This window comes from Carcharhinus amblyrhynchos, chromosome 8 (genome assembly GCF_965287045.1).
Source record: "Carcharhinus amblyrhynchos chromosome 8, sCarAmb.v2.hapA, whole genome shotgun sequence".
NCBI classification, from domain to species: domain Eukaryota; kingdom Metazoa; phylum Chordata; class Chondrichthyes; order Carcharhiniformes; family Carcharhinidae; genus Carcharhinus; species Carcharhinus amblyrhynchos.
Window position 1 is genome coordinate 28436280 of NC_137331.1, and position 25715 is coordinate 28461994.

The 25715-nt window shown below is 40.9% G+C and overlaps 1 protein-coding gene across 2 annotated transcripts; it reads right to left on the reverse strand.

The window, feature by feature from the left end:
- Positions 1–917: 917 nt before the first annotated feature.
- On the reverse strand, positions 918–24208 carry LOC145346487 (14-3-3 protein beta/alpha-A). Of its 2 annotated transcripts, none has more exons than XM_080193809.1 (6): positions 24075–24208; positions 23019–23487; positions 10277–10400; positions 2949–3112; positions 2772–2867; positions 918–1870 (listed from the first exon to the last, which is right to left on the reverse strand). In XM_080193809.1, the coding sequence occupies exons 2-6, from the start codon at positions 23310–23312 to the stop codon at positions 1811–1813; spliced, it is 738 nt and encodes a 245-aa protein (XP_080049935.1). In that variant the 5' UTR covers positions 23313–23487; positions 24075–24208; the 3' UTR covers positions 918–1810. The 2 variants fall into 2 exon arrangements, with proteins under 2 accessions (XP_080049935.1, XP_080049936.1); XM_080193810.1 differs by having other exon boundaries at positions 24059–24181.
- Positions 24209–25715: the final 1507 nt, after the last annotated feature.

Here is a 25715-nt window from a genome sequence, read left to right on the forward strand (position 1 = left end):
TTACTGTCAACCATTCAACATATATTTTAAGGGGCAAGGAGGAAATGGATGGGATTGGAAGGGAGCACAAAGACAGTACAAAGACAATCTGGCAACTCTGATTTCTGTTCTTCATACTATTCCAGATATTTAATTTTGTTTTTGGTACATTTATTTTTTTTTACCCCAAATGACAAGACAGTACAGATTTTGCTGTCAAAAATCAAACAACTGTTGGTTCATATCACAGCTGTTAACAGTTACACTTTTTTCTGTAGCTGGTTCCTTCTTCACTGCCTCCTCTCAACTTTGTATTGTGTTCTCATTTTTGGTCTTTGATCCCTTATGGTCCATACATTTATTCTGCCAGACATATTTCTGCATGGGTTGTATTAACTTTGATAATCAATGAAGGTTAAACAAAAATCTAATATGCTAACATTTTCAAAGGATAATTGATGTGTCATAAGATAGTACATTGGAGTTGTCATTGTAAAATAGGTATTATTTAACCAGGGAACTAGGAAAAAATACCACTATAAAAGCTACTGGTAAGATGTCCACCAAAAGCCAAGCTTTGTCTCACTTTAAATTCTGAAGTATTTGCAGATGATGCATAATCTTAGTTTTACTTTTGTGCACAGCTAAGTGATTTTTGGCAAATACCAAAACACTGCCAATGTACTATTTACAGTTAAAATGGAGATAGCATCCATTCAATTAGGTTTCAAAACAGTTTCAGGAATAAGTCAAGACATTGGTTTTCTGACAATCTAGATTGAAATTATGCTGAACAATTATTTTTCATTTATGAGGCAGCAGTTTTGAGCATTCTAAAGCTTTCAACCTCATACATCCAGACTACATTTGTGAATTCCATTCCACTTGACACAAGTATCAGCATATAATTTAGTAAATCAAATTGAAATTTAAAAAAATCCATTCATAAAACATTTTATTCCACTTACATCAACTTTACACATTTTCTTGATAACAATTATGCTTGTGTTCTTATGAAAAGTCCAGAAGACATGAATGCAGCTAGCCATACAGCAATATATCTCATTACTTCCCTGTTAACTATTTCACAGCCACATGCGTGTTAGGCAATCAAGACCACAAAGCAAAAAACTAAAAAACAAAAAGGTAGTTACCAGATAAACACATGGGAAGGTTTTTACCTCTTAAACATACATTATCAAAGTTAAGCATTTAATTTTACTGCATGTTTGCTTGTACATTTGTTCTTACGTTGACAATAATTTCTTTTAAATACAAATAAAATGTTCAGATGTCATTTGTGTAGCAAAATGAAGACATGAGCAATGGTGAATCTTGCAACTCATGGAATGTTAATCCTCCTCTGCCCTATCCCAAAAATCCTGAGACATGTAATAGATGGTGCAGGTTTGATCGACAGATTAGTAACTCTCTAGAAATTGCACGATTCGCATTGAATCTATGCCATTTCCCATTACGTACACTAAATTATGGGCATCCTTCTTTGCTAGTACAGGAAACATTTGACATTAGCTTCGTGGTAAACCACAGCTACAAAGAGTACTAACCAAACATTTAAAACTTGTATAAAAATTCCACACCCTGAATTTACATTGGCCACCTGGAACATACAGTACAAACAAGAGTTCCCAATATGAATTGGCTCTTCTCCCCTATCAAACACAAACCACATGGGAAACACAGAGACCCAACAGAAGTGACAGAAGCTCTCCAAAGACCTAAAATAGAAACTAGTGGGACAGCAGAGATTACAAATAGTCTTGATGGTGAAGATTCAGGAATGAGGCAGACAGAACTAGAAGGCGGAAGTTTAGTTCTCTGCTCCCTCACCAGGATCAGCCTCTTCCCCCTGGTTGTCTGAAGTCCACAACTAGAAGCAAATCAAATTCCAATTACTGGAGTGGTTACATCTTAATCCAACAAAATCATTACACAAAACTGATTATTCTGAGATACAGCAAAAGTCGTCACAGTTCTTTGTTTTATTTCTAGGTTGCAGCTCCTTCATTGTGCAAAACAATTTATTCCAACTGCCAATGTTCAGATTGTAATAAAAAAGTGCAGAAATACACAGCTGATCTGGCAGGACCAATAGAGAGAAATGTTAACATTAACTCTTCTGAAGTCATTCTACTTGAAGCATCAACCTATAGATGCTGCCAAACAACACTTGCATTTTATTTCAAATTTCCACCATTTTGCTTTGCAATTTACTGTCAAATTTCTTAATAAAAGCCTAAATTTAATTTAAATACTAATATTTGTACATACCTCCATTGCTGCAATAGCAAATTTGAGGGTTTAAAAAGCCATCCTCGTCACAAATTTGCCCACACTGCAGCAAACTCACTTAATTCCTTTAAAAAGGATAGCGAGGGAACTATGAAATACCCACCTTGAGCTGATGCACTTTATGACCAATGAAGAAATAAAACAAAAAAGTTGTAACAGATCACCCTAGCCAATGCACATAAATGATAAACCAAATCCTAGATTTTTGCAAATTCTAAGTGCACAGGCTTTGTGACAGATTCAGGACTCTTCTTTTGGAGAAGAGAGCTCCAACCCATAGTGCAATGGTGTCTTGGATGGTTACCTTACAATAAATCCACAGGGAAGCCATGAAGCAGCATAGGTTATAATTCTTACTAAATATTCATGGAAGAGCCGAGGGCTGACCATAACGAGTTGTATCACAAGCTATCAAAACTACTAATCCTGACACCCACTTCCATTGTTACAATGGATGTTTTCAATAGGATAGTACTTACTGTCAAGTTATCTCGCAATAACTGCATTATTAATGTGCTGTCTTTGTAGGAATCTTCATTCAATGTATCAAGCTCTGCAATTGCTTCATCGAATGCCTTTTAGAATACAAAAATACAATTAGACGCAAATTTTCAGGTAACAAATCCTTTGCCTAAATGAACGTTGTCTGTACTTACAGTCTTTGCAAGAGTGCAAGCTTGTTCTGGAGAGTTAAGAATTTCATAATAAAACACTGAGAAGTTAAGGGCCAGTCCCAGACGGATAGGGTGTGTTGGTTGCATCTCTTTTTTACTGATCTCAAATGCTTCTTGATAAGCGTGTTGCGAATGATCCACAGTGACTAAAAGAGATTGACAATGACAACTATAACTCAATTCAAGGCATACATAATATAGATACTGACATATTAAATTGAACTAAACTGAACATTTTACGCAATGCTTTTTTTCTAATTTATTTATTCAACAAGATAAATTTAAATAAATGAAAAGCTTTTAAAATTTCAAAGTTATACCCCAACTATCTACAAAGTAGATATCATATACAAAATGCTCAGCACAGCATAACTCAATTAGCAGATTACAAGATATAATGGTCCCACTGCTACACTTTTTCTAAAGAAACTTTAAAGGAACATTCCATTGAACATTATTAGAGTCTGTTAGCAGAGCACTAAACTGGTAAATGGAACTTCTCCCATTTCAGGAATGCAGAGTCCTGTGGGTCGGTTTGTTACTCAGCCACAACTTCAACACTCATTTCCCACACCAGCCAATTAGAACAAATGCTTTGATTTAAGCCCATGTCCACTAGGAACTTAACGACTGTTCAAATGTGTTCCCAAACACTATACAGTCAATAAATTTTCATCCAATCAAACTAGCCCAGATATGAACCAGAAGTGAAAGACCAACAATTCATTGACTTTTCAGTTGTGATTTTAAACTTTCAAACATTTTAATCCCTGGCACAATGAATTCAAACTAGCTATTCTTCTGGATTTAGGTCTTGCTCTCTATAAATACATTCTCCTCAAATCATTCCCCGCACCAGTGGACATTAAATAGAAACATCTTAATACAAAGATACGTCAGAAGACTTTCAAAGATGAAGACCACAGAACTGCTCATTGGGTGGAAAAGCCAAATTTGAAGCACGGTCACTATTTTGGTGGCTGGCAAAAACCTTAGGGTGTAATGAACAAAGAAAAAACTAACACCAATTGACTTGTAAAAGTATTTTTACAATTCCTCATCTGCTCAACAGTGTTCAATTACAATTGTAACAGTAACGACACAAAGCACCACAAGTTTTGAAGGGAAACAGCAGCTTGAAGCTTTCCCTGATCACCCACCCCAAACTCATTTGGGCATCATGTCTTAAAAGGTTTAACACTAACTGAAACTCATGAGTGACAAAAAGGTCACTTTTCATTAAGTACCTTCTGCAGGTCCAGCATAAATGTAGTAAAAAAGAAAACACTGGATTAAGCAGACTCTCTGAAGCACATCAATACAATAAATGGGTCCAGCAGTGACTACGATTGGATCAGTTTTGCCCAATCATGTTTGTAATCTCTAGTAGAATACATGCAAGTGTAAATGGAAGTAGTTTTACTGCCCAACCGACTAATTGGTTTCCCCCATTACAACTAATGTAACTGTTATACAGATTAACCAAAATTGAAGTCCAACAGAAAAATATGGCACACCATCTTCTCAGACAAATATGCCATGGTCAAATATACTAGCCTGCCCAGTTCTCAAAAAGAACAAATCACGTATAAAGTGTTAACACTATTTCCCAATTCAGTGAAATGCTATCACTACCCATTAAATCACATACTAAAGGCTGGTGGGGAGAGAGAAGGAGGAAACAGTAAAGAGAACATTTTGCAGATCTAAAGGAATTTGTTCACAGGCCCACCTAGGGTTTAGAAACCCTAGCTGAAAGCAAGCATCATGAAAACAAGTTGATAGTTGAAGACAGAATGCCTCACTTGTTTGAAAGGAAGGCCAAATTATCAAGTCACAACTGACATCCTCAACACATTTTCCAACCACAGGATCAGATCAATCTTTCATTAAGATGAACTGCCAATTTTCTCTGCCTTGATCCAACAAGCCATCAAAACTGCCATTTTGAATAGTAACAGTGGGATCAAGTACCCATTTTTCAAAGTTCGCTATCAGAGCTTGTGAAGAAACAAAGATTTGGCCCAGTGCATCAAGCACAAGTTTTTATAATAGGCCCAAAACCTTTTTGATTGTGAGATACTACAGTATTACCAACATATTCTCAAATAATTGAGCAGAAAAAATTAAATGCTTGGTAAAAGGTCGACGTATATGGCTAGTGGGAACCTTTGTGTTGCTACACAATTTAGAGGGAACGGATGTCATCAACCCAGTCAGTGCAAAGGTAACAACCTACAGCAGCTATATTAATACGCTTTTAAAATTACATTTTAGTGGATTAATTGAATGCTCAAGTGATCATTTAAGGTGAAATGCTTCAGTGAACAGTTTTGCATGTTGATTGCAATTACTATTGCTGGAATTCAAATGTCTGCTCCACAGATAAGGACAACAGATTTTTGAACTTGAGACATTAACTCAGGCCTGGCAAGTCAAACATGGGCCCCAGAGATTAAATCATGCATTGATTATAGTTGCTTTTTATGCATGATTTACACTGTTATAAGACGTGCTGAGACTGAATAAAGGCCAAATTTCACCCAAGCTCAATGGGTTCTGCGATCTTAATATGCACATCTGACAGCCCCATACTAGACTATCCCATAGCTTACCTGCCTTAGTGCAACCAAACTTCTGCCATTTAGTCCATCTCCCAATCACCCTGGAAAGTGCCCTGGTTCAGGTCTCTTCTGCATGCCCATCCTTCACCACACCACTGATTTCCATGATTTCCAGATGCTTAGGTCATGCATTCCCTTAATTTTTTTGCTTTCCTTCTCCCCCTCCCAAGATGCTTTAAAATCCATCCAATCTTACGGGCGTCAGGAAAAACTCTGGTTTAGTGTAATTTGTTGTTTGCATCTGCAAAATGCAGAGTTTTTTTCCATTTAAAATAAATTATATAAATACGTTAGCTATTATGGTTTCCTCAGGAATAGAAATTCAAAAACTCCAATTTAGAAACCCAAAGGGTCTTAAATTCTAACCTATTTACATGTACTCAGATTGCTTGGAATGCCGACTGACGTTTTATATCAAGAGCATTCACAAGTGAAGTGTTGTAATATTAGACGCTTGTGTAATGTTATCTTCAAAGTCTGGTGTGTAGCTGCAAGGATCTCCAGTTACCAAGAAACCCAAAAAGACATTCGCAAGGTACTTAGAAGTTGCTAGTCCAAGTTATGCAATTTTCTATTCATGGACAAATCAACACAGTACTTTGCCAAGCATAAAGAAAGGAAAGATAGAAGCTAAACTGGCACTAAATATTAAAAAAAGGCAGTAAAAGTTTTTACAAAATATATAAAAAGGAGGCGGCTGGCTAGAGTGAATGTTGGACCCTTAGAGGATGAGAGGGGGGATTTAGCGGTGGGCAATGAGGAAATGGCTTAGGCTTTAAATAAGTTTTTTGCCTCGGTCTTCACGGAGGAGGACACAAATAGTTTGCCGGATCTTAAAGATAGAAGGATGGTAGGAGTTGAGGGCCTGAATGCGATTACTGTCACTAGAGAGGTAGTGCTTGATAGACTGATGGGACTGAAGGTGGACAAGCCCCCAACACCAGATAGAATGCATCCCAGGGTTCTGAAAGAAATGGCAAAGGTGATAGTGGATGCCTTAGTAATTATTTATCAAAATTCGCTGGATTCTGGGGAAGTGCCAGAAGATTGGAAAACGGCTAATGTTACGCCACTGTTTAAAAAAGGTAGCAAAAGGCAGGGAATTTATAGGCTGGTTAGTTTAACTTCTGTCATTGGAAAAATGCTAGAATCTGTCAAAGAAGAAATAGCGAGGCACCTAGAAAAGAATGGTTTGACTGAACAGACGCAGCACGGATTCGTTAAGGGGAAGTTGTGTTTGACGAATTTATTAGATTTCTATGCGGATGTGACTAGTGCAGTAGACAGAGGGGAACCGGTGGATGTGGTGTTTTTAGATTTCCAGAAGGCGTTTGATAAGGTGTTTCAAAAGGTTGCTATAGAAGGTTAGGGTGCACGGAGTTGGGGTAAGGTGTTAGCATGTACAGAGGATTGGCTGTCTAATAGGAAGCAGAGAGTTGGTATCAATGGGTGCTATTCTGGTTGGCAGTTGGTGACTAGTGGAGTGCTACAGGGATCGGTGGTGGGGCCTCAACTATTTACCATTTATAGAGATGAACTGGAGGGGGGGGCCGAGTGTAGGGTGACAAAATTTGCTGATGACATGAAGATGAGTGGAAAAGCAAATTGCATGGAGGGTGTGGAAAGTCTGCAGAGGGATCTGGATAGGCTGAGCGAGTGGGCGAGGACCTGGCAGATGGAGTACAATGTTAGCAAGTGCGAGGTTATCCATTTTGGTAGAAATAATAGTAGGAGGGATTATTATTTAAAAGGTGAAAAGCTGCAGCACGCTACGGTGCAGAGGGACCTGGGGGGTCCTTGTGCACGAGTTGCAAAAACCCAGTCTGCAGGTGATCAAGAAGGCAAATGGAATGTTGGCCTTTATAGCGAGGGGGATAGAATATAAAAAGGTCTTACTGCAACTGTACAGAGTACTGGTGAGGCCGCAGCTGGATTGTGTGCAGTTTTGGTCACCGCACTTGCGGAAGGATATATTGGCTTTGGAGGTTCACTAGGCTGATACCAGAGATGAGGGGGTTGGACTATGAAGAGAGACTAAATAGACTAGGTCTGTACTCGGAGTTTAGAAGGAGTGGCGGGGGGGGGGGATCTTATAGAGATGTATAAGATAATGAAAGGGATGGATAGGCTAGAAGTAGAGAGATTCTTCCCGCTTAGAAAGGATAGCAGGACTTGAGGGCACAGCCTCAAAATAAGGAGGGGGGGGGGGGCAGTTTGGATCAGAGTTGAGGAGGAACTTCTTCACTCAAAGGGTGGTGAATCTCTGGAATTCTCTGCCCATTGAAGTGGTGGAGGCTACCTCACTAAATATATTTAAGTCACGGGCAGATAGGTTTTTGATAGACAAGGGAATTAAGGGTTATGGGGAGAAAAAGCCAGAAAGTGGAACTGATCCACTTCAGATCAGCCAAGATCTTACTGAATGGTGGGGCAGGCTCAAAGGGCTAGATGGCCTACTCCTGCTCCTATTTCTTATGTTCTTAATTGTGACCTAATGGACCAATGGTAGCACCTCACCACTGGATCAGAAACTCCAAATTCAAGCCCAATGGCTGGACTTGTTGGCCATGGAAGAGCACTCAGTGGGCTCATCCAAACACTACTTCTAATTAACTTTTTCCACAGGACACAGGCATAGTTGGCTAGGCCAACTTTTTCTTGGGCTATTCCTAATTGCCCTTGACAAACTGATGAATCATCTTCTTTAAACTGTTCAGTTCATGTTGTGTAGGTGAACCCATAGTGATGTAAGGAAGGGAGTTATCAAGAATTTGACCGAAGTGAAGGAACAGCAATATAGTCCCAAGTCAGGGTGGTGAGTGGCTTGGAGGGCAACTTGCATGTCTGCTATCCTTGCCCTCTAGGTGGCAGAGGTCATGGATTTGCAAGGTGCTGTCTGAGGAGCATCTGCAAGTTGCTACAGTGCATCTTGTATTTGGTACACAATGTTGCCATTGTGCATTGGTGCTAGAGGGAATGAATGTTGAAGGTGGTATGGGCTGCTTTGTGTTGGATGGCATTGAGCTTCTGGACTGTTATTGGAGCTACACTCATCCAGGCAAGGGGGTCACACTCCTGACTTGTGCTTTGGAGACTGCAGACAGACTTTGAGAGTCAGGTATTGAGCTCCTCTCCACATAATACTCAATTCTGTATTTATAATTTATCTAGTTACGTTTCTGGTCAATGCCAACCCTATGATGCAGATCACAGGGGACTCAATAGTAAGCTGTTTAATGTCATGGTGAGATGTTTAGATTCTCTCATTTCAAATGGTCATTGCCCAGCACTTGTGGTACAGATGTTATTTGCCACTTACCAGCCCAAGCCTGAATGCTGCCCAAGTCTTTCTGCACCTGGACACTGACTGCTTCAGTATCTGAGATGTCATGAATGGAGCTGATCATCAGTGAACATCCCTACTCCTGGGCAGAAGGAGGTTGCTAAGACCGAAGATGGTTGAAGGCCTCTGGAAGACCCTGAGGAACTTCTGCAGCAATGTTCCAGGAGTGAGGTAAGTGACCTCTAATAACCATAGCCATCTTCCTTTATGTTAGGTACAACTCCAACAAGTCTTATCCAATATACCCAAATAAGTTCAAACTTTGCCCTTGCAAAAGCTTGAACTGCCTAAGAGGTATTTTCCAAAGGCTGCAAATGGCAGCATGATGAGTCTTCAAGAAGAGATTCTCAAACTGTGACCTAGCAGCACTGTACTGTAAGTGGACCAAAATCTTGAAGCATCAAGTTTAAAAACCCCCTAGCATTCTTCCTAAAGTCATCAATACCCCATCACCATTAATCAATGCAATCTCACCCCTCACCCAAGAAGCCAATGCAATCTTTATCCAGGAGCTTGGACCTCTGGCATACTTGCCCTGTCATGACAAAAGTAAGTGTCCTGACAGACAGCTATTATCTCTCACAGGTTCACTTTTTCAGTGATCAATATACATCTTGAACTTCAACCTGGAGTTTACTGATCTTAATCAGCAAGTTTGACAAGTTGGGATTCAGTAGCTTGGGTTTGAGGAGAGTGAAGAAAAGGAGGAAAGAATGAAAGTTGTTACTGATAACTATCGATTGATATCCACTGAAAAGATACGTGTGGATCTTAAGCAAGTTCTACAACTTAGTAGGTTCCTAAACGCATCATCTAGGTTATTAGGTGTCCTGCAGAATTAATATCTGCAAAACTATTTTTCAGCCAAGTAGCACCTTTCACTGGGGGTTGGGAGATACGGCTGAAGATCGTTCAGCACTATTTTCCAGTATACACATTACTGGCAGTCACAATTGAGAAAAATCAGCAAAACACTTTATCCCCATTAATAGAAATAGATCAAATGTCAGAGAAAAGGCCACGGAACCATAAAAACTATGCATGTCCACTGTTTCCTTTAAGAATTGTAATTAGAACCCCAAAGTTACATGACTGGAAATTCAAAGCGTAATGCATACTTTAACATTTTACGCACTGCATAACCATACTGACCTGTCAAATTGACAATTCAGACGAACTAAAGAGTACATGATGTATTTAGTTTGCTGGCACAAACTCAAATTAATTCTTGAATTGCAAGTTGTAATTAGCTTCTCCATGCAAAATGTTCAAAGAGCAAATTTTCAGTAGATAGTCACAAGGAGATCTATATTCCAACTAAATAATTTCATGTTTCAACATACCTTTCTTGTCCTCCCCAGAAGCCACTTCAGCTAAGTAACGATAGTAATCTCCCTTCATTTTCAAGTAGAAAACTTTGCTCTCTGGAGAAGAAGCATTGGCAATCAAGTATTTATCAAGAAGACCCTGTTAATTTGAAGTACAGGACAGATTAAAATGTAGCACTGTATAAGAGCAATGTTTTACACAGGTTTCTACATTTCATCAAGGATCCAAATGTAATTAGAAATTTGTCATACTAATCAATTTTCCATTCAAAACTTTCTTAGATTTTCAGACCATCAACTATATACCACCAAGATAGCCCGTCATACCATAGGAATGGGGTGGGGAGAAGAGGGGGAAAAAAAGAGGGAAATTGGGATAAATTACAGCAAAGCAGGCACCATCCTCACCAGAAATATACATGTGCGCTTTCCAGAAACTCACTGGCCATTTAGGAACAGAAACACTGGCTGATTGCATTACCCACTTCTTTCAAACTCTTCCCATCCCTGCAACCAAACTGTCACCTTACCTAGGGAATCTAATGTGGGTGGATTAAGGATCAAAGGCCAACTAGATAGGGAAATGTCTGCTTCATTTATCAAATAAAATCCCATCTACTGAAGCTAGTTATTCTTTTGCCAAATTAAAATTACACCAAATATTGGAGGTGGGCAGTTATGACAGACAAGAATAGGATGGAAGATAGCAGCACTCATTATCTTTATCCAACTGGCCAGTTTGTTAACAGATTAAAAACACAAATTACTGCCAGCCCATTGTTATTTATAAAGCAACACTGCCAACTTAGTTTAACACAATACAGACTGAGGACTCTGTTCCCCCAAAAAATAATTTGAAGACAACATGGGCAAATTGCTTTTCATAGACTTTATATACCCTGGTCTAAAAGATACAGCATGTCAATCTTTTCTGGATAGTTATTAAAAAGATGAAGGGGGATAAATAATTTCAGGTCTGTTAGCTGACAGATAGCATACAGAGTTGGAAAAGGAAAAAGCTTGAAACAAACTCACTTGGTACAAGATTCATTGTAAAGCTATTAATTGCCACATGAAAGGTCATTTCCACCCCCCCCCCCCCAAAAACATACTTCAGATACATCTGTATACTGGCTGCTTAATGAAACATTGCTCCAAAAGTTGGACAACAGTTGCCACTTGAACATGTTGCACTAAGCAAAGAACTAAGTGTCTATGACAGTTGAAAAGTTAAGCTGGAAGCCACCATGAAAAGGACACTGCTTTAATCAGCTGACTCAGGATTTTAAATAAGAGTCAGCTAGAATCAACAAAGACTTCTTGCCTTCTCAAGCCAATCCCAGCAATGCAAAAATATCTCACATCCATGTTTTCTTTGCGAGCAAGTTACTAGGATGCTTATTTATTGGTGAGAACTGGATAGAGTAACATTAGCAAAAGCAGATTAATCCAACTGTTGCCATTAAGGAACAATGCCAAAGATCTAAGACTTTACATGACAGATTGACATGGCTGGATTTTGTGAAGCATGCCCATTGTGTTGCTCCCCAAATGGAGGAGTTGTGTCATTGGGACCACACATTGACATTTAGCACTAATAAATCTGCCATCAACCCATCATGAAACACTGTAAACCATTAGGTTAGGAAAGCATTCAAGTTACAAGGAGCTTGGTACTGGTACTATGTTGATCATCTGGAACTTACTGAGGGCATCCCCAACAGGCAGAATTTACCAGATTTCTTTCAGAACTGAGTTCAAAATAGCTTCACAAAACTAAAACTGAACAATCACTGCATCATTACTGATGTTGGTCCTACCCACATGGAACTTCTCCCAAAATCTCTTTAGCTACCTTCCTTCTGAGTTGTCTGCTCAGAACCACTTTCCAGACATGCTATTGTGCATCTCTTGTAATTTCAATTTAGCTTGGTGTCACGTTTCATCTCTGAAGCATTGGAGACATATTGTAACAGAACTGCGAAATAGACAATATGATGGACGCCTGCAAGTGCAATTCAGCAGTTGTGAACGTGTGACTGGAAAGTTTTAACTCAAATTGACCAAAAAACACCCATTCACAAGTGTTACTGTGGGAGGTGGCCACTTAGGGCCTTCGCCCCACTTGAATTTCATTTTAAAAATCCTTACAATTGAAATTGTCCCCAGCACCTTTGGAATGCAACAGGAATTAGCTGAATAGATATTTAAAGTACATGGGATATACTTGATCAGTGGATTTAAGTAGACTGGTAGCCTTATTACAAAGATAAGTTTTGAAAAGTAGCGTGAAAGCAATCTTCACAATTTCGGTGGCCCATGAACTGTACAGACACCCATGTATTAAAGTGACCTAAATTGGATGGGATGTTTTGAAAAGCAATTTTGTTGACGTCAACTTAAATAATGAGACTGCAATATCAATGACCATTAACAAGGGAAAATAGTCACCTCATGAGACTTACTAAACGCTAAAGGATTATTCCATAAATATCAAACAAGAATCTATCCTGTACTTGGAACTTTAATTGCATAAACTCACATGAAAAAGGTATGAAACTTCATCAGTATACAATCTCAAAATTGAACTTGCAGGTAGCTAGATCAATGGGTAACAGTTCTTCAAGATGTCTCAACTTTTCAGTACAATCTCACATATATCTTGAATCAAGTTAATATAGAACAGAAAACAGTCCAAAACACTTAGTGGTTCATTATCACACCACTGTTGTACAGATCATGTTAGCTTGAAAGTGGTGCAAATAAAGTGCTAATTTATTTTAGAGTAACAAGATTTCCAAAAGGGAAGGGGGAGGGTGGGGAAGAAGAGAGGCAGGGAGGGGGAGACACTTTGGCTACTTTAGCTGGCAACATTCAAATTTAAATAAAAACAAAATTACAAAATTGGGGAAAATAAAATGATTTGTCCAGAAGGCAATGACTACACTAGATCTACCCATGGTATCAAGAGAAAGAAAGAAGCTTATACATGCAGATTTAGCTGTTGGGACGCAGCAATGTCTGGAATGTGCTAGCTCTATTTTTCTGTTATCAGATGCCCAGTAATACTTCTGGATCTCTACCGGAATCAGGAGCTCTTATAAATTTGTTATTGAGACACTTGTCATTGGAGCACCAGAGCCAACTTCAAAGGCATTTGACAAGATTTTAATAACTTCTTCCAACTAAGATCAGATAGCAACATAGTATCGGGGGGATGGTGCTTTCACTTCCAACATTTCGCTCCCATTTTCCACGAAGATATGATCATAATTTTATTGCACTGCTCTAAACCATGAAACTAGAAACACTTGTTTGGACTTTGTTCAAGCTTCTAAGATGAGTTCAAGGTTTAGGATGGCACCTGACACAGTAGGCTTTGTAGAAAATCAGGGGAGGAGGGGCACATCAGGGACGCAGTGTTTCTTATTGACCCAAGACAATTAGTACACCAATATAAAGCACATCACAGAATCCAAATGATTCTATTCTAAAGGAGACCTTTAGAGTCTTGCTCCTAATTACCACCTAATTGTCTCCATTGGAGAAACTTTTCTCAATTGGAAACTGTACTTCCTCCAACAGCATTAAGCATATTAGCACCCTGATTTCAAGCTGCTTCAAATCAAAGTTGATGTATAAGTATATGATTAGACATAGCTGTGATACCAACCTGTGCAGTTGAGCACAAATGCATGAAAGAGGTTGCTTGGAGAAATATTACAAAGTTACATATGGCTTCTCAAGATGATTCAGTGCATTTACGTAGGAAAACAAGAAATTATAAAATGATGGGTAGATATAACCATAAGGAATTTACAGCACACATGACCATAGATACCTGACTACTAATCCTCAAAAGCACATTACATTCACCCACATTAAAATGCACAGCCACCCATACACAGGCCATTAAGATTTTATTCACTCGCCAGCATACAGGCACAATCACATGGGATGTTATAAGTCGAAAATGGGTTCACTGTAATGGACAGTATTTACAGTGTCAGCACCAAGAATTAAGGATCACATTTAGTGTATAAGAATACAAAGACTGGCTTCTCCAATCCTAGAAAAACAAGCTTATCAACCTAATTGTTTCTTTTTTTTTGAATTATGGATAATTAATGCTCTGGCAGAGTTTTCATCCATATCCAGATCAAGCAAAAGTTCTTCACTTAATGTCCAAACAGGTAAAAATAAAGCTTAGGCTGCACAAGTTTATTATAGAGGACTCTCAACTTGTAACATGCAAAGAGACGTATTACAAACCTCTCTCCTTTAAAATTCCCACTTGATACTGGCCCCCAAAGCCCCCACCCTAAAATATCCTACTCCTTTCCATCCCTCTGCTTCAGCAGTGAGCCAGACATTCCCAATAATTTTAATTCCATTTCAATTCATCGTGTTCTCTATCAAGATAACAGCCCCATTTTCCAATTCCTAAGTAAGGCCTTACACCCATATTCCAGAACTAGGTGTCATAGTTTGAGGATAAGTGGTAGACCTTTTAGGACTGAGGAGAGGAGAAATTTCTTCAGAGTGCCAAATCCGTGGAATTCACTACCACAGAAAATAGTTGAGACCGGAATGTTGTGATTTCAAGGAGGAATTAGAGATAGGTCTTGGTGCTAAAGGGATCAAAATGTTGTGTGGGGGAAATCAGGATATTGAATATCAGCCACGATCAAAATGAATGGCAGAGCAGACCAAAGTGGCCTAGTACTGCTTCTATTTTCCCCACTTCCTTCTGCACTCATCTATTACTCCAGCCCCATGGTTCTAATTTCAAGCTGCAAACTGCTAAGTCTTTGAGGCCAGATTTATCAGTTTTCAGGTAGCTGCCAATCTGCTTAACCACTCCAATGTTCCAACTTTCAATACAGTTCAGTGTCTCTTATTCTGGTGTTTCCCAAGGTATTGCCCCCACCTTCACATCCAAGACATGCAGTGTACTTGGTGAACAATGTTTAACAAATACTTGCATTTCTATAGTGACTTTCACGATGTCCCAAAATGCTTTGCAGTCAATGACATCTAGCTATTGTAGGAGACAGCAAAATTCCACAACAGCAAAGTGATAGAGATGTGTTTTAGGGAAGGTAGTTAAAGATAAACAGTAGCCAGGACAACCACTTTTCCAAAATAGTACCACCGACACTGAAGCCTCCCCTCAAAGTGAACTCATCTATTCCATGATGCCAACTTCTAGTTCACGTGACTACATTCTTGAGCTATCATTCCCTCTTCAAAAAAAAAAGCCAGCTTAGCCACTCTGCTTGCAAGTTATTGCCCTTTTACCCAACCCCATTTTCTCTTCAAAGTTCTTAAACCCAGCAGCACTTTTCCTGCAACTCCATATGACTTTTCAGAATGATTACAACTCAGGAGGCCATTCAGCCTCACATCAGTACTGGCTCTCCAAAGGAACAATTCATCTAGTCCCACTCTCCCCCATTAGCCTTGCACATTCTTCCTTCCGAAATAATCCAGTTCTTTCTCGAACGCTTTGATTGAACATCCTTCACCATACTCATTCCAAATTCCGACGCTCTGAAAGAGCATTTCCTCATGTCACAATTGCTTCCTTTGGCAAGTGCCTTAAATCTGTGCCCTCTTGTTCTCTATCCTTCCACAAATGGCAATACTTTTTCCCATCTACTCTCGTCCTGTCCTCATGATTTTGAATACCTTCATCAAATCTCCCATCAACCTTCTCTTCTCCAAGAGAAAGAGTCCAAACTTCAATCTACATAACTTTTCTGCAATTTTTCCAGTACCATCAACATCTTTCCTAAAATTTGATGCTCAGAGCTGGATGCAGCATTACAGCTGAGGCACACCAGTACTCTATCAAGTTACTTCCTTGCTTTTGTGCTTACGTCCTTAACATTAATAAAGTCCAGGATAATAAACACTTGATCAACTCTACTCAACTTATCCAGGCACCAATAATTCACACACAAATATCTCTCAGCTCCTGTGCTATTTATTTTATACTGGCTCTCCATATTTTTCCTACCAAAACTAATCACTTCACATTTCTCTGCATTGAATTTTGACTGGCACTTGTCCACCAATTTCACAAACCTGCCTGCCCTTTCAAGTTTTACACTGCCAATGTTTAAATTTTGCATCATCTGCAAATTCTGCAATTGTACCCTGCATACCAAGGCCAGAAGAAATAACAGGAGCAAGCCATTTGGCCCCTCAAGCCTGCTCCAGGAGTAGGATCATGGCTGATCCGACATTCCTCATGCCCACTTTTCCGCACATTCCCTGCAACCCAAGTCCCTCTGTGTTGCAGCTTTTCTCCATTTAAATACTGTTCTTCCTTCTAAAAATGAAGATTTTATCCCACATTAAACTCTATTTGCCAATTTTTGGCCCCTTAATCTATCAATACCTCCTTATATCCTTCTCACAACTTGCCCTGCCACCTCTTTTTGGACCTGGGTTAATCTACACCAGAGCGAACATATAATACTGAATGTTAATGAATATATTTGGCCAAGGCCATGGTGTAGTGGAATTGGATTATTGACAGAGACCCAGAGTGCCCAAGTTCAAATCTCACTACAGCAGATGGTGAAATTTGAATTTAATTAAAAAAACTGGAATTAAAAGTCTAACAATGACCTTGAAGTAACTATCATAAAAACCCATTTTTGGGGATGAACTCTGCCATCTTTATCTGGCCATGTGGCGTTCGAAGTCTTAAATGCCCTCTGAATTGGCCTAGAAAGTTCAAGCGCAATGAGGAATGGGCAACAATGCCAATGCCTACAGGTGTCCACATCCCAATGAATAAAAATAATTCCCACTGATCTTATAAACCTTCCTCCAGTCTAATAAAGGTTATGCCCATATTTTGCTGACAATCCTGGTGTGGCATTTCGTGTTTTTTCCCCACTCTGCTGCATCTTTGGCCAGAATGGTCATCTAATATTCAGTTTTGGATGAACTATTTGTCGCAGTTAAAACATTGCGAAAACCCAAGTAATTTTCAGGTTCTACCACAAACTGCATGATCTTGCCTTCAATTTCATTACTACCCTGGATTGAGCCAAACTGTTTGCAATCTCAGCATCCTACTGAACCAAACAGGGCTTCTGATGCCACATGTTGTCCATCACAAAAGGTCACCTCTGTCACCATAAAATTGTCTGCCTCTATCCCTTCCAAAGTTCATCCACATCCATGCCTGTCTTTTGCCCTCCATAAACTATTGATTGTAATGCTTTCTACCATCCAGGCTCCAAGTTCTGAAGTCCATATCCAAATCTCCTTCTACCCATCAATAATTTCTTGAGTGCCAACCTCTAGCCAAGTTTTTGCCATCCCATCCGATATGCTTACTTTTGATAAATGCCCACATCATGAGAATACATGTTTATTGCACTATAAATGTAAGAGGCTGCAATATAGTCAGTCCTGTTGTCTCTCCATGATCCAACTGAATAAGATTGCACCCATCTAAATATTTTCATCTGTTCACATAGCCACAGGATAACCTGCAATGGCCTTTCCCACTCCACATCTGCAGCAGCCACCATTCATTCCCCCATCCCCAAATAGCCAAGATGACTTGACATATTTCTCCTCAGACATCATGTCAGGTACCATGGGTATTCTAATGACACCTAGCTCTACCTCATTAGTTAAGACCCATTCACTGTGTCTAATTTGGCATGCTTTTGCCAATATTTAGCAATGGATAGCAAAAATGTTCCAATGAAACACTGAAAAGCCCAGAAACATTGGAGCTTGCTGGGGTCCAGAAACATTCAGTACCCACAAGCACGATCCTATTTCTCTAATCACTGGCAAGCCAGGCCCCTCAATCTTGGCATCATACTTCACTGAATTCAACTGCTGACTCCACATCATCCCACTCAAGACATCATCTATCCCCACCTCCAACCACATTGTTGAAACCCTTATCCTTTAATACCCCAAATCAAATATTCACCTGTAACTTCCCATATTGCACTCTGTAAACTTGAGTTCAATACTGTTGCTAGTATCCTAACTTGCACCAGGTCCCATTCACCCATCACCTACACTGCCTTCTATGCCACAATTTTAAACTTTGCAGCTTGGTTTTCAAATCCCTCCATGGACTTGCCATTCCAAATCTCAAGCTTTCAGTTCTCCAGCCCGTCAAGGTCAGTGATCCTCCAATTTTGCCCTTGATCATCCAGGTTTACTTTCGTCAGTCTGCAGCTCAATTCTCCAGCATTGTTTCCCTAAACCCCTCAGTCTCTCTTTTAAAATCTAACCAAACTATTTCTCATTTGCCCAATTAAGAAAAATACACCAAATTTTGTCTGGTAGTGGTCCTGTGAAGCTCTGAAATATTTTGCTACATTAAAAGCATATGAATGCACTCTCTAAAGAGGCCAATTTTACAATCACAGGGTTGGTGCACCAAGGTGGATGATATCACAGGAAGCAAACTGGTTTCATCATTTTACCAATTAAATTGGAAAATTTCAGAACAGGAGTCACTGCACCACAGGCACAAAAATAATCAAATTAACCTGTTTTAAGTGGACTTGGGCTAAATAGATACAAGCTGACAGTCAGAATCTCTACAGTGCAGAAGGAGACCATTTGGCCCATCGACCCTTCTGCACTGATCACACCCCACCCAGCCCACATCACCCCACGTATTACCCCGCTAATCCCCGACACAAAGTAGCAATTTAGTACAGCCAATCAACCTGACCCACACATCTTTGGACTGTAGGAAGAAACTGGAATACCTGGTGGAAACTCAGACACTGGGAGAAAGTGCAAACTCCACACAATTACTGGGAATAGACAATTTGTCTCCACACAGGCAAATAGCCAGGATTCGAAACCGGGTCCCTGGCACTGAGGCAGCAGTGCCAACCACTGTGCCACCTGTTTTTATGCAAAGTCATGGTTGAGAAAGTTAAATACTGTAGAAATGGAATCTTGTTCATGTTAAAAATGAATAGATTACATTAGGGCATGGGGGTTACCAGCTGGATCAGCATTATTTGTTACCCATCCCAATTGCCCAAGGGGGCAGTTAACAGTCATGTACAATGCTGTGCATCCCAGCAGATATCTTTCTCTAAAGGATAGGTTTTTACAAATGTTTCATGGGCTTCATTAGACTTAATTCCACATTTTTATCGAGTACAAATTTCACCATCTAACATGGTAGAATTTGAACCCAGGTCACCAGAGAATTATTCTGGGTCTCAGGATGCTTGTTGAAATGGCAGCACGGGCTCGTTGGGCCGAACGGCCTGTTTCCCGTGCTGGGTTGTTCTTTGTATTATTAGTCCAGGGCGGCATGGTGGCACAGTGTTTAGCACTGTTGCCTCACAGCACCGGGAACCTAGGTTCAATTCCTGGCTCGGGGTTACTGTCTGTGTGGAGTTTGCACGTTCTCCCCGTGTCTGTGTGTGTTTCTTCCGGGTGCTCCGGTTTCTCCCCCACAGTCCAAAGACGTGCAGGTTAGGTTGACTGGCTATATTAAATTGCCCTTTCGTGTCAGGGTGACTAGCAGGGTCAATGGGGTTACGGGGATAGGACCTACGTGGTCAGTGGAGGCTTGATGGGCCAAACGGCCTCATTCTGCACTGTAGGGATTCTACGAACAACAACACTAGACCACTGCCTTCCCTTAACCAGGATTTGGACCTTAGTTGTACCGAGAGGTGGTCTGAACTCCAGAGTAAAAGCACTGCCTCGTGATGCTGAAGCATTCAGACATAGCTTCTCTATGACTAATGGTCAACAATTAGGACTTTATATTTGAACTCAGCTTCTGAGGAAAAGGGGAAGGTTAAAGACTAAAAAAAGAAAGATTAGAAGTGGGGCAGGAGGCAAATTAATATAGCAGCCAAGTGTTTGCTAGCTTCGGTCACCAAGTTTGAGCAAGAAGTCTCACTTAAACATTTCAAGTCCATGTAGAATTTAAGGCTGCTCAAAGAACTCAGCATACTCCTGAATTGTTTTATTTAAATAAACTTGAATTTTTAATAGCAAAATCAGAAGGTATAATGGATCAGTCAATCACCAAAACACAAAAATGGTATGCAACACCGCTCCAAAGAACTCTAAAAAAAATCAAATTATCTCAATTGTACACAACCCCCAGTTGTATAATGGTAATGGAAATTCAGAACACAACTGCCAAAACATTATGAAGTTGAGTCAATTAAATTTCAAGACTAATCAATAGAATTGTGTTAGCGTATTAAGGAATTATGGATCAACACCAGGTAAATTGGGTGGCAGTACACATCTGACATGATTTGAATGAGTTGTGGAATATGGCTGAGAGGTAGAACAAGAAGCCCAAAACCATTATGTAAATTTGGTTTTAAATAAATCAAAATTACTCAATATTGGAATTTTTTTTAAAGGTGGTACTGGAATAGTCCCCCCCCACCTAAGAAGTGGGATTCATTTAGCTTAGAAGGCCCTAAAACAATGCATCTTGACAGCACAATCCACTCCAGTAAACAATTTCAACAAACAAATGGCTCCAATATGCAGGAAAACAAATAAAAAAATCAGATAATTACAACTTTACCAATATAGTGATGGAAGCACTGAATTTTCAGTCTGTAGCTGGGGATCAAAATTAGAAATAAGCAAAATTGCTTAGTTACAAACAACTTGGTCTATTTTTGTTAGATCATTTTTTGAGCTACCAAGACCTTCAATAAATACAATTATGATAGTCAAATGTGAAACCTTATCTGAGCAATGTCACTTAATGAGAACCAAGAAGTGCTTCCTTGGGTACTGTAACAGACAGAATTTATTTCAGTATACTGCTAACCAGAAGTCCAGTTAAATTAAAGCCTGATAATATAACAAATTCCACAGAACACTGCCATCCACTTAAGCGGCTAGTCCTAAATTTAAATTCTCTAAAAAGCATATAGAATGCCTTTTTGATTAGTCCAACTAACACTAATTTTGATGTTAAAATATTTTGAAAGCATTTAATGCTAATGATAACATCTATAACTTTAAGTACAAGAGTTGTGCAGAGACCAATAAGCCATATGTCTAGTGACGTCAAACAAAACCTAAAAAATCCAAGCTACATGTGAATGTTAATTATTATTGGAACATTCAATGCTGAGTCAGGTTTAGGTCTGATGCAATAATCACTTGAAACTGAGGTGCAAGAAATTAAAAGCTAGTGACTAGTAAAAAAAGGTGCATTGACATTAATTGCCAACACCATTACATGTTAAATTAACCAGCACTGGCAGCTCTATAGATAGGCCAAATCAATTGCTGGTGCATTACATTACTTCATGCTGGAGGTAGAATTTTTCTGGAGGGCGACTGGTAAAACAGACAATTTGGTTATGTCTCCAAACATCCATTTCCAAATGCTGCAGTTAGCTGCTTGAAAACGAATCCGTTTACTAACTGAGGCATTTTACAATGAAAGCAAGGGGTAGTGCAGGGGAATCAGCAGGAAATGACTTCATGATGCAAGAATTCCTTTTCACTCTTCTCTGCAACAACCCTACAAGGAAAAGTTCACCTGAATCCAAAGATAAAGAAACAGGGCAGCTGCATGTCACCTCCCCCTTCCCCACCCTTTAACAGATTTACAAACTAGCCACAAAGATTAAGCCACCTAACTAAATGGTGTGTAATAATCATTTATCTATTATCTCTATAGTCACCTAAAAGGAACCGTTATCAGCGGCCTTCGAAGACACGCCCTAAGAAAGCCAAACCCAACACTGCCAATAAATATATGAAAATTAAACACAGCCAAAACGCGAGATTAAACATGGGAAGCTAGACTTGCTGGTTACACAAATCCAATCTGATTAAATAGCGAAAGTTTCATCGTCAGTGGCGAGGGAGAGGCTATCGAATTTACCCTTTTTTCTAAAAAAATGAATCCCTTTGCAAAATATTTCTTTGAATTCGGAAACAAAGCATAAAATCGTGGCCCGAAGGCGCAAGTTTACAGCAAGGCCCAGACCGGCAGAGACATTAATTGCCGGCAACGCCCAAAAAAATCTGGCTGCGTTTCGTTCACCTAATCCAGAGCTTCCCTCCTCCTTCGCCAGCAACACCCCCTCCCAAAACAAAAAAAACGGTCCGATACCAACTGATCACAGCGGCAGATCCCTTGCAGGAAGCGTTAAATTATTAGATTGACAGGAACAAGGTCAAAGCGGAGACAAATAAAATGCTGCGGTTGCTCGATAATAAGGATTGTAACATCTCGCTCCGCCCGCCCTTCTGAGCTGGAGACGAGGATCTCACTGAAACCACCGCAGATTTCCTCCATTTAGAGAGGGAGAAAGAGAGAAAGGGAAACGAGAAAGGGGGAGGGAGTAGAGAGATAAAACAGAAAGGAGCATTTAAAAACAACCGAGACTGCATCATTTCCATTTACACAAAACACGATTACTAGACAGCACCCCCCCCACCAACCACACAAGAGCTAGGGCTCCCAAAGTGTACTAGATATACAACAAAAATATATAAGGGAGTGCAGGATTGTAAATGGCGACCTGTCCTGTCTTACAGTGTGAGAAGTGTAATATATAGTCTAAGAAATGCAGGTGGTAACTGGCAGAAAGGATTTAGTTGCCCCCTCACAATCATATCGAAGAGATTCAATTAAAGACAAGAATAATATTTTAAGTTTAAAAATAGGTAGTGTGAATAGATATGTTTGACATCATGGGGTTTCTACACCGTCTTTCCTTCCCCCTCCTCTCACCAGCACATCGTTGCAGATGTCCCTCAGCTCGGCCTCGATCTTCTCCCGGTATTCCCGGGCCATCTGCTGCTTCTTCTCGTTGCTCTCAGTCTTCTGCTCGATGCTGGAGATGACCCGCCAGGAGGAGCGCCGGGCCCCCACCACGTTCTTGTAGGCGACCGAGAGCAGGTTGCGCTCCTCGTTGGAGAGCTCCAGGCCCTGCTCGGTCACCGCTTTCATCGAGGCCGCCATGTCGTCGTAGCGCTCGGCCTGCTCGGCCAGCTTGGCTTTCTGCACCAGCTCGTTCTTGTCCATGTCGGTGCCGAGGGGAATGAGTGAGTGAGTGTGAGGAGAGAGAGAGAGAGAGAGAGGGCGAGTGGGGTGTGTGTGTGTGAAAGACAAGAGACAGAAAAAAAAAGAGGGTGGGGAAGGGGAGAAGAGAGAGAAGGGCTGTCTTGTCTGTCTGTCTGGCTGTCGCTCTCAGCACTGTCTGCAAAAAAAGGAAAAGAAAATGGAGGGAGAGGGGAATAATTTGGTTAAAATTTCATCCATCCGAAGTGAAAATAAAATGTCTCCCATCCCCCCGTCACAAATCAGAGGAGAGAATCTGTTAAAATGGGGGAAAGCTCAATCCCATCCCCGTGGGGGGGGAAAATAATTTTAAAAAAACACAATTTTAAAAAAGCAGTGCGACTCATTCCCTCCCCCGCAGCCCTTCAGAAGGGGGTTTGCGAAAAACGCCCCAATTCAGGCGGATCCGATTATTTGGAGCCCACCTGCTTGTGGAAATAATATTGGGTGGGTGTCGGTAAGGGGAGAGATGGAGAGACGATCTCTCTTTCACAAAGCCTCCCCTCCCGCAGGCTGTGACTGCTTCAAGTGAAGCCCAACACGCGGGGCCTCCTGTCGGGGCCACAAAAAGCGGCGGCGGCTTCCCTCCTCCGGCCCGCCCGCCCGCACTCCTCCTTCCTTCACTCCTGCAAGCTAACACAGCCTCCATTTACCCAGTCCGCGTCCAAATGAATGAGAATTTTTTTAAAAAAAGCACAAAGAGCCGCTACCTTTGTGGATCTATACCTGGTTTGTCCGAGCAAGCTTTCTCACACGGTGACTCACTCGCCGCTCTAGTCAAGTGAGAGTGTGAGTGAGGAGGAGCCGCCGCGATTCGCCTCACTTGACGCTGAGGGGGGATTTTTTTTTCCGCGCTGTGGGTGGGTGGAGCGGGCCGGTCGGGAGGGCGGATTTTTTTTTATTTTCCGCGCTGTGGGTGGGTAGAGCGGGCGGGCGGATTTTGTTTTAATTTTCCGCTCTGTGGATGGGTAGAGCGGGCGGGCGGATTTTGTTTTAATTTTCCGCGCTGTGGATGGGTGGAGCGGGCGGGCGGATTTTTTTCTCTCCCTTTTTTCTACCCCCCCCCTCTCAGCTGAGAGGCTTCTCCGGCTCGACGGGGTTTCCTCCAATGAGCTGCAGGGCGAGATGACGTCAGGCGCTGCCAGGGCAACGGCGGCCTGATTGACGTGTTAAATCGATTATGTGTATTAGAGGAAGGGAAAAGGCGCTCTTTCCTTTATCTCACTGTGCTGCTGGGATAACGTTGCCATCTCTATCTCCCATACACTGGCCGAGCCTTCCTAAAGCTCAACCACAAATTAATAGCCCCCTTCCACAACATTCTCTCCCCTTCTCCAACATCTCTTCCCCCAATTCCTTCTCTTCCTCAAACATCTCTGCCTCTCTGTTCCTGGGCTGGGAATGTTGCCAAGGGATATTGCTTTTCTCTCTCTCCTCATTTTGCGCAATGCTACACGTGTGTGCAGCAAGGGAGCAATGAGGGCACTTAACACACCCAGCAGCAAACCAGCTCAGCACAAACAATGCCAGAAGAAGGGGAGGGGGAGGTTGTTCAGGACGACAGTCGCAGTCCCGGCCCCCCTCCCTCCCCAATGCACCACAATCTCACCCCCCCTCCCCTTTTCTGTCTGTCAAGCACGCCGGAGAATCGTGCATAATTTAGCGAGTGAATGCTAGCTGGACACCGTGTGCAGGTGCCACCATGCCCTCCCCTCCCCAACCCAATTCCCTTCTCTATCAGCGCTTGTGTCCTACAAACATTTTCCTTCTTTATCCGAACAGCCCCCTCACCTCACCCGCCCCTTCAATGTCAAAACTGACTCAGCTCAATTAGCCACTCGTGATATTGCATTCCACACACTAATAATCTTGTGCACGACAAACACTTTTCAAGTTTCTGATCTTAATTTTTTTTGCTCCTTGTTATCGATTCGCAGACCAGCAGAAATGATCCGTCATCATTTCGTCCTTTTGACAATCTATCACGATTATCCTTAACTTTCCCTCCTGCAGCAAACGCAACCCTTGTTTTTCCGTGCTCTTTGTGTCAACTATAATCTCTCATCCTGTTATCCTAGTAAATTTACAACATGGTGTCTAAAACATAACACAATATTCCCACTGTGATCTTCCCTTTGCTTGGTGCAGATATAATACCTATATATAAAAGCCAGTATGTCGTTTGTATTTTTGAAATTGATTTTTCCATCTGCAGTGCTGCTTTTAAAGAATTGTGCATCAGCATTTCTGAATCATCCTCTTTCCCCTCCCAGGCCACTAAGGACTTGACTGTTTCAATGTATATTTCCACTTTTGCTTGCTTTCTTAACAAAAATAATGCACTGTCTTTTGGTTATCACTTGCTTT

What these genes read in the sequence shown, in the direction of transcription:
- LOC145346487 (XM_080193809.1), bottom strand. Translation starts at nt 23,312, where the DNA reads ATGGACAAGAACGAGCTGGTGCAGAAAGCCAAGCTGGCCGAGCAGGCC. An exon ending in TTCTGGGGAGGACAAGAAAG is followed by an intron (nt 3,113 to 10,276) that starts GTATGTTGAAAC and finishes AATCTCTTTTAG; the next exon opens with TCACTGTGGATCATTCGCAA. An exon ending in TATTGCGAGATAACTTGACA is followed by an intron (nt 1,871 to 2,771) that starts GTAAGTACTATC and finishes ATTTGCTTCTAG; the next exon opens with TTGTGGACTTCAGACAACCA.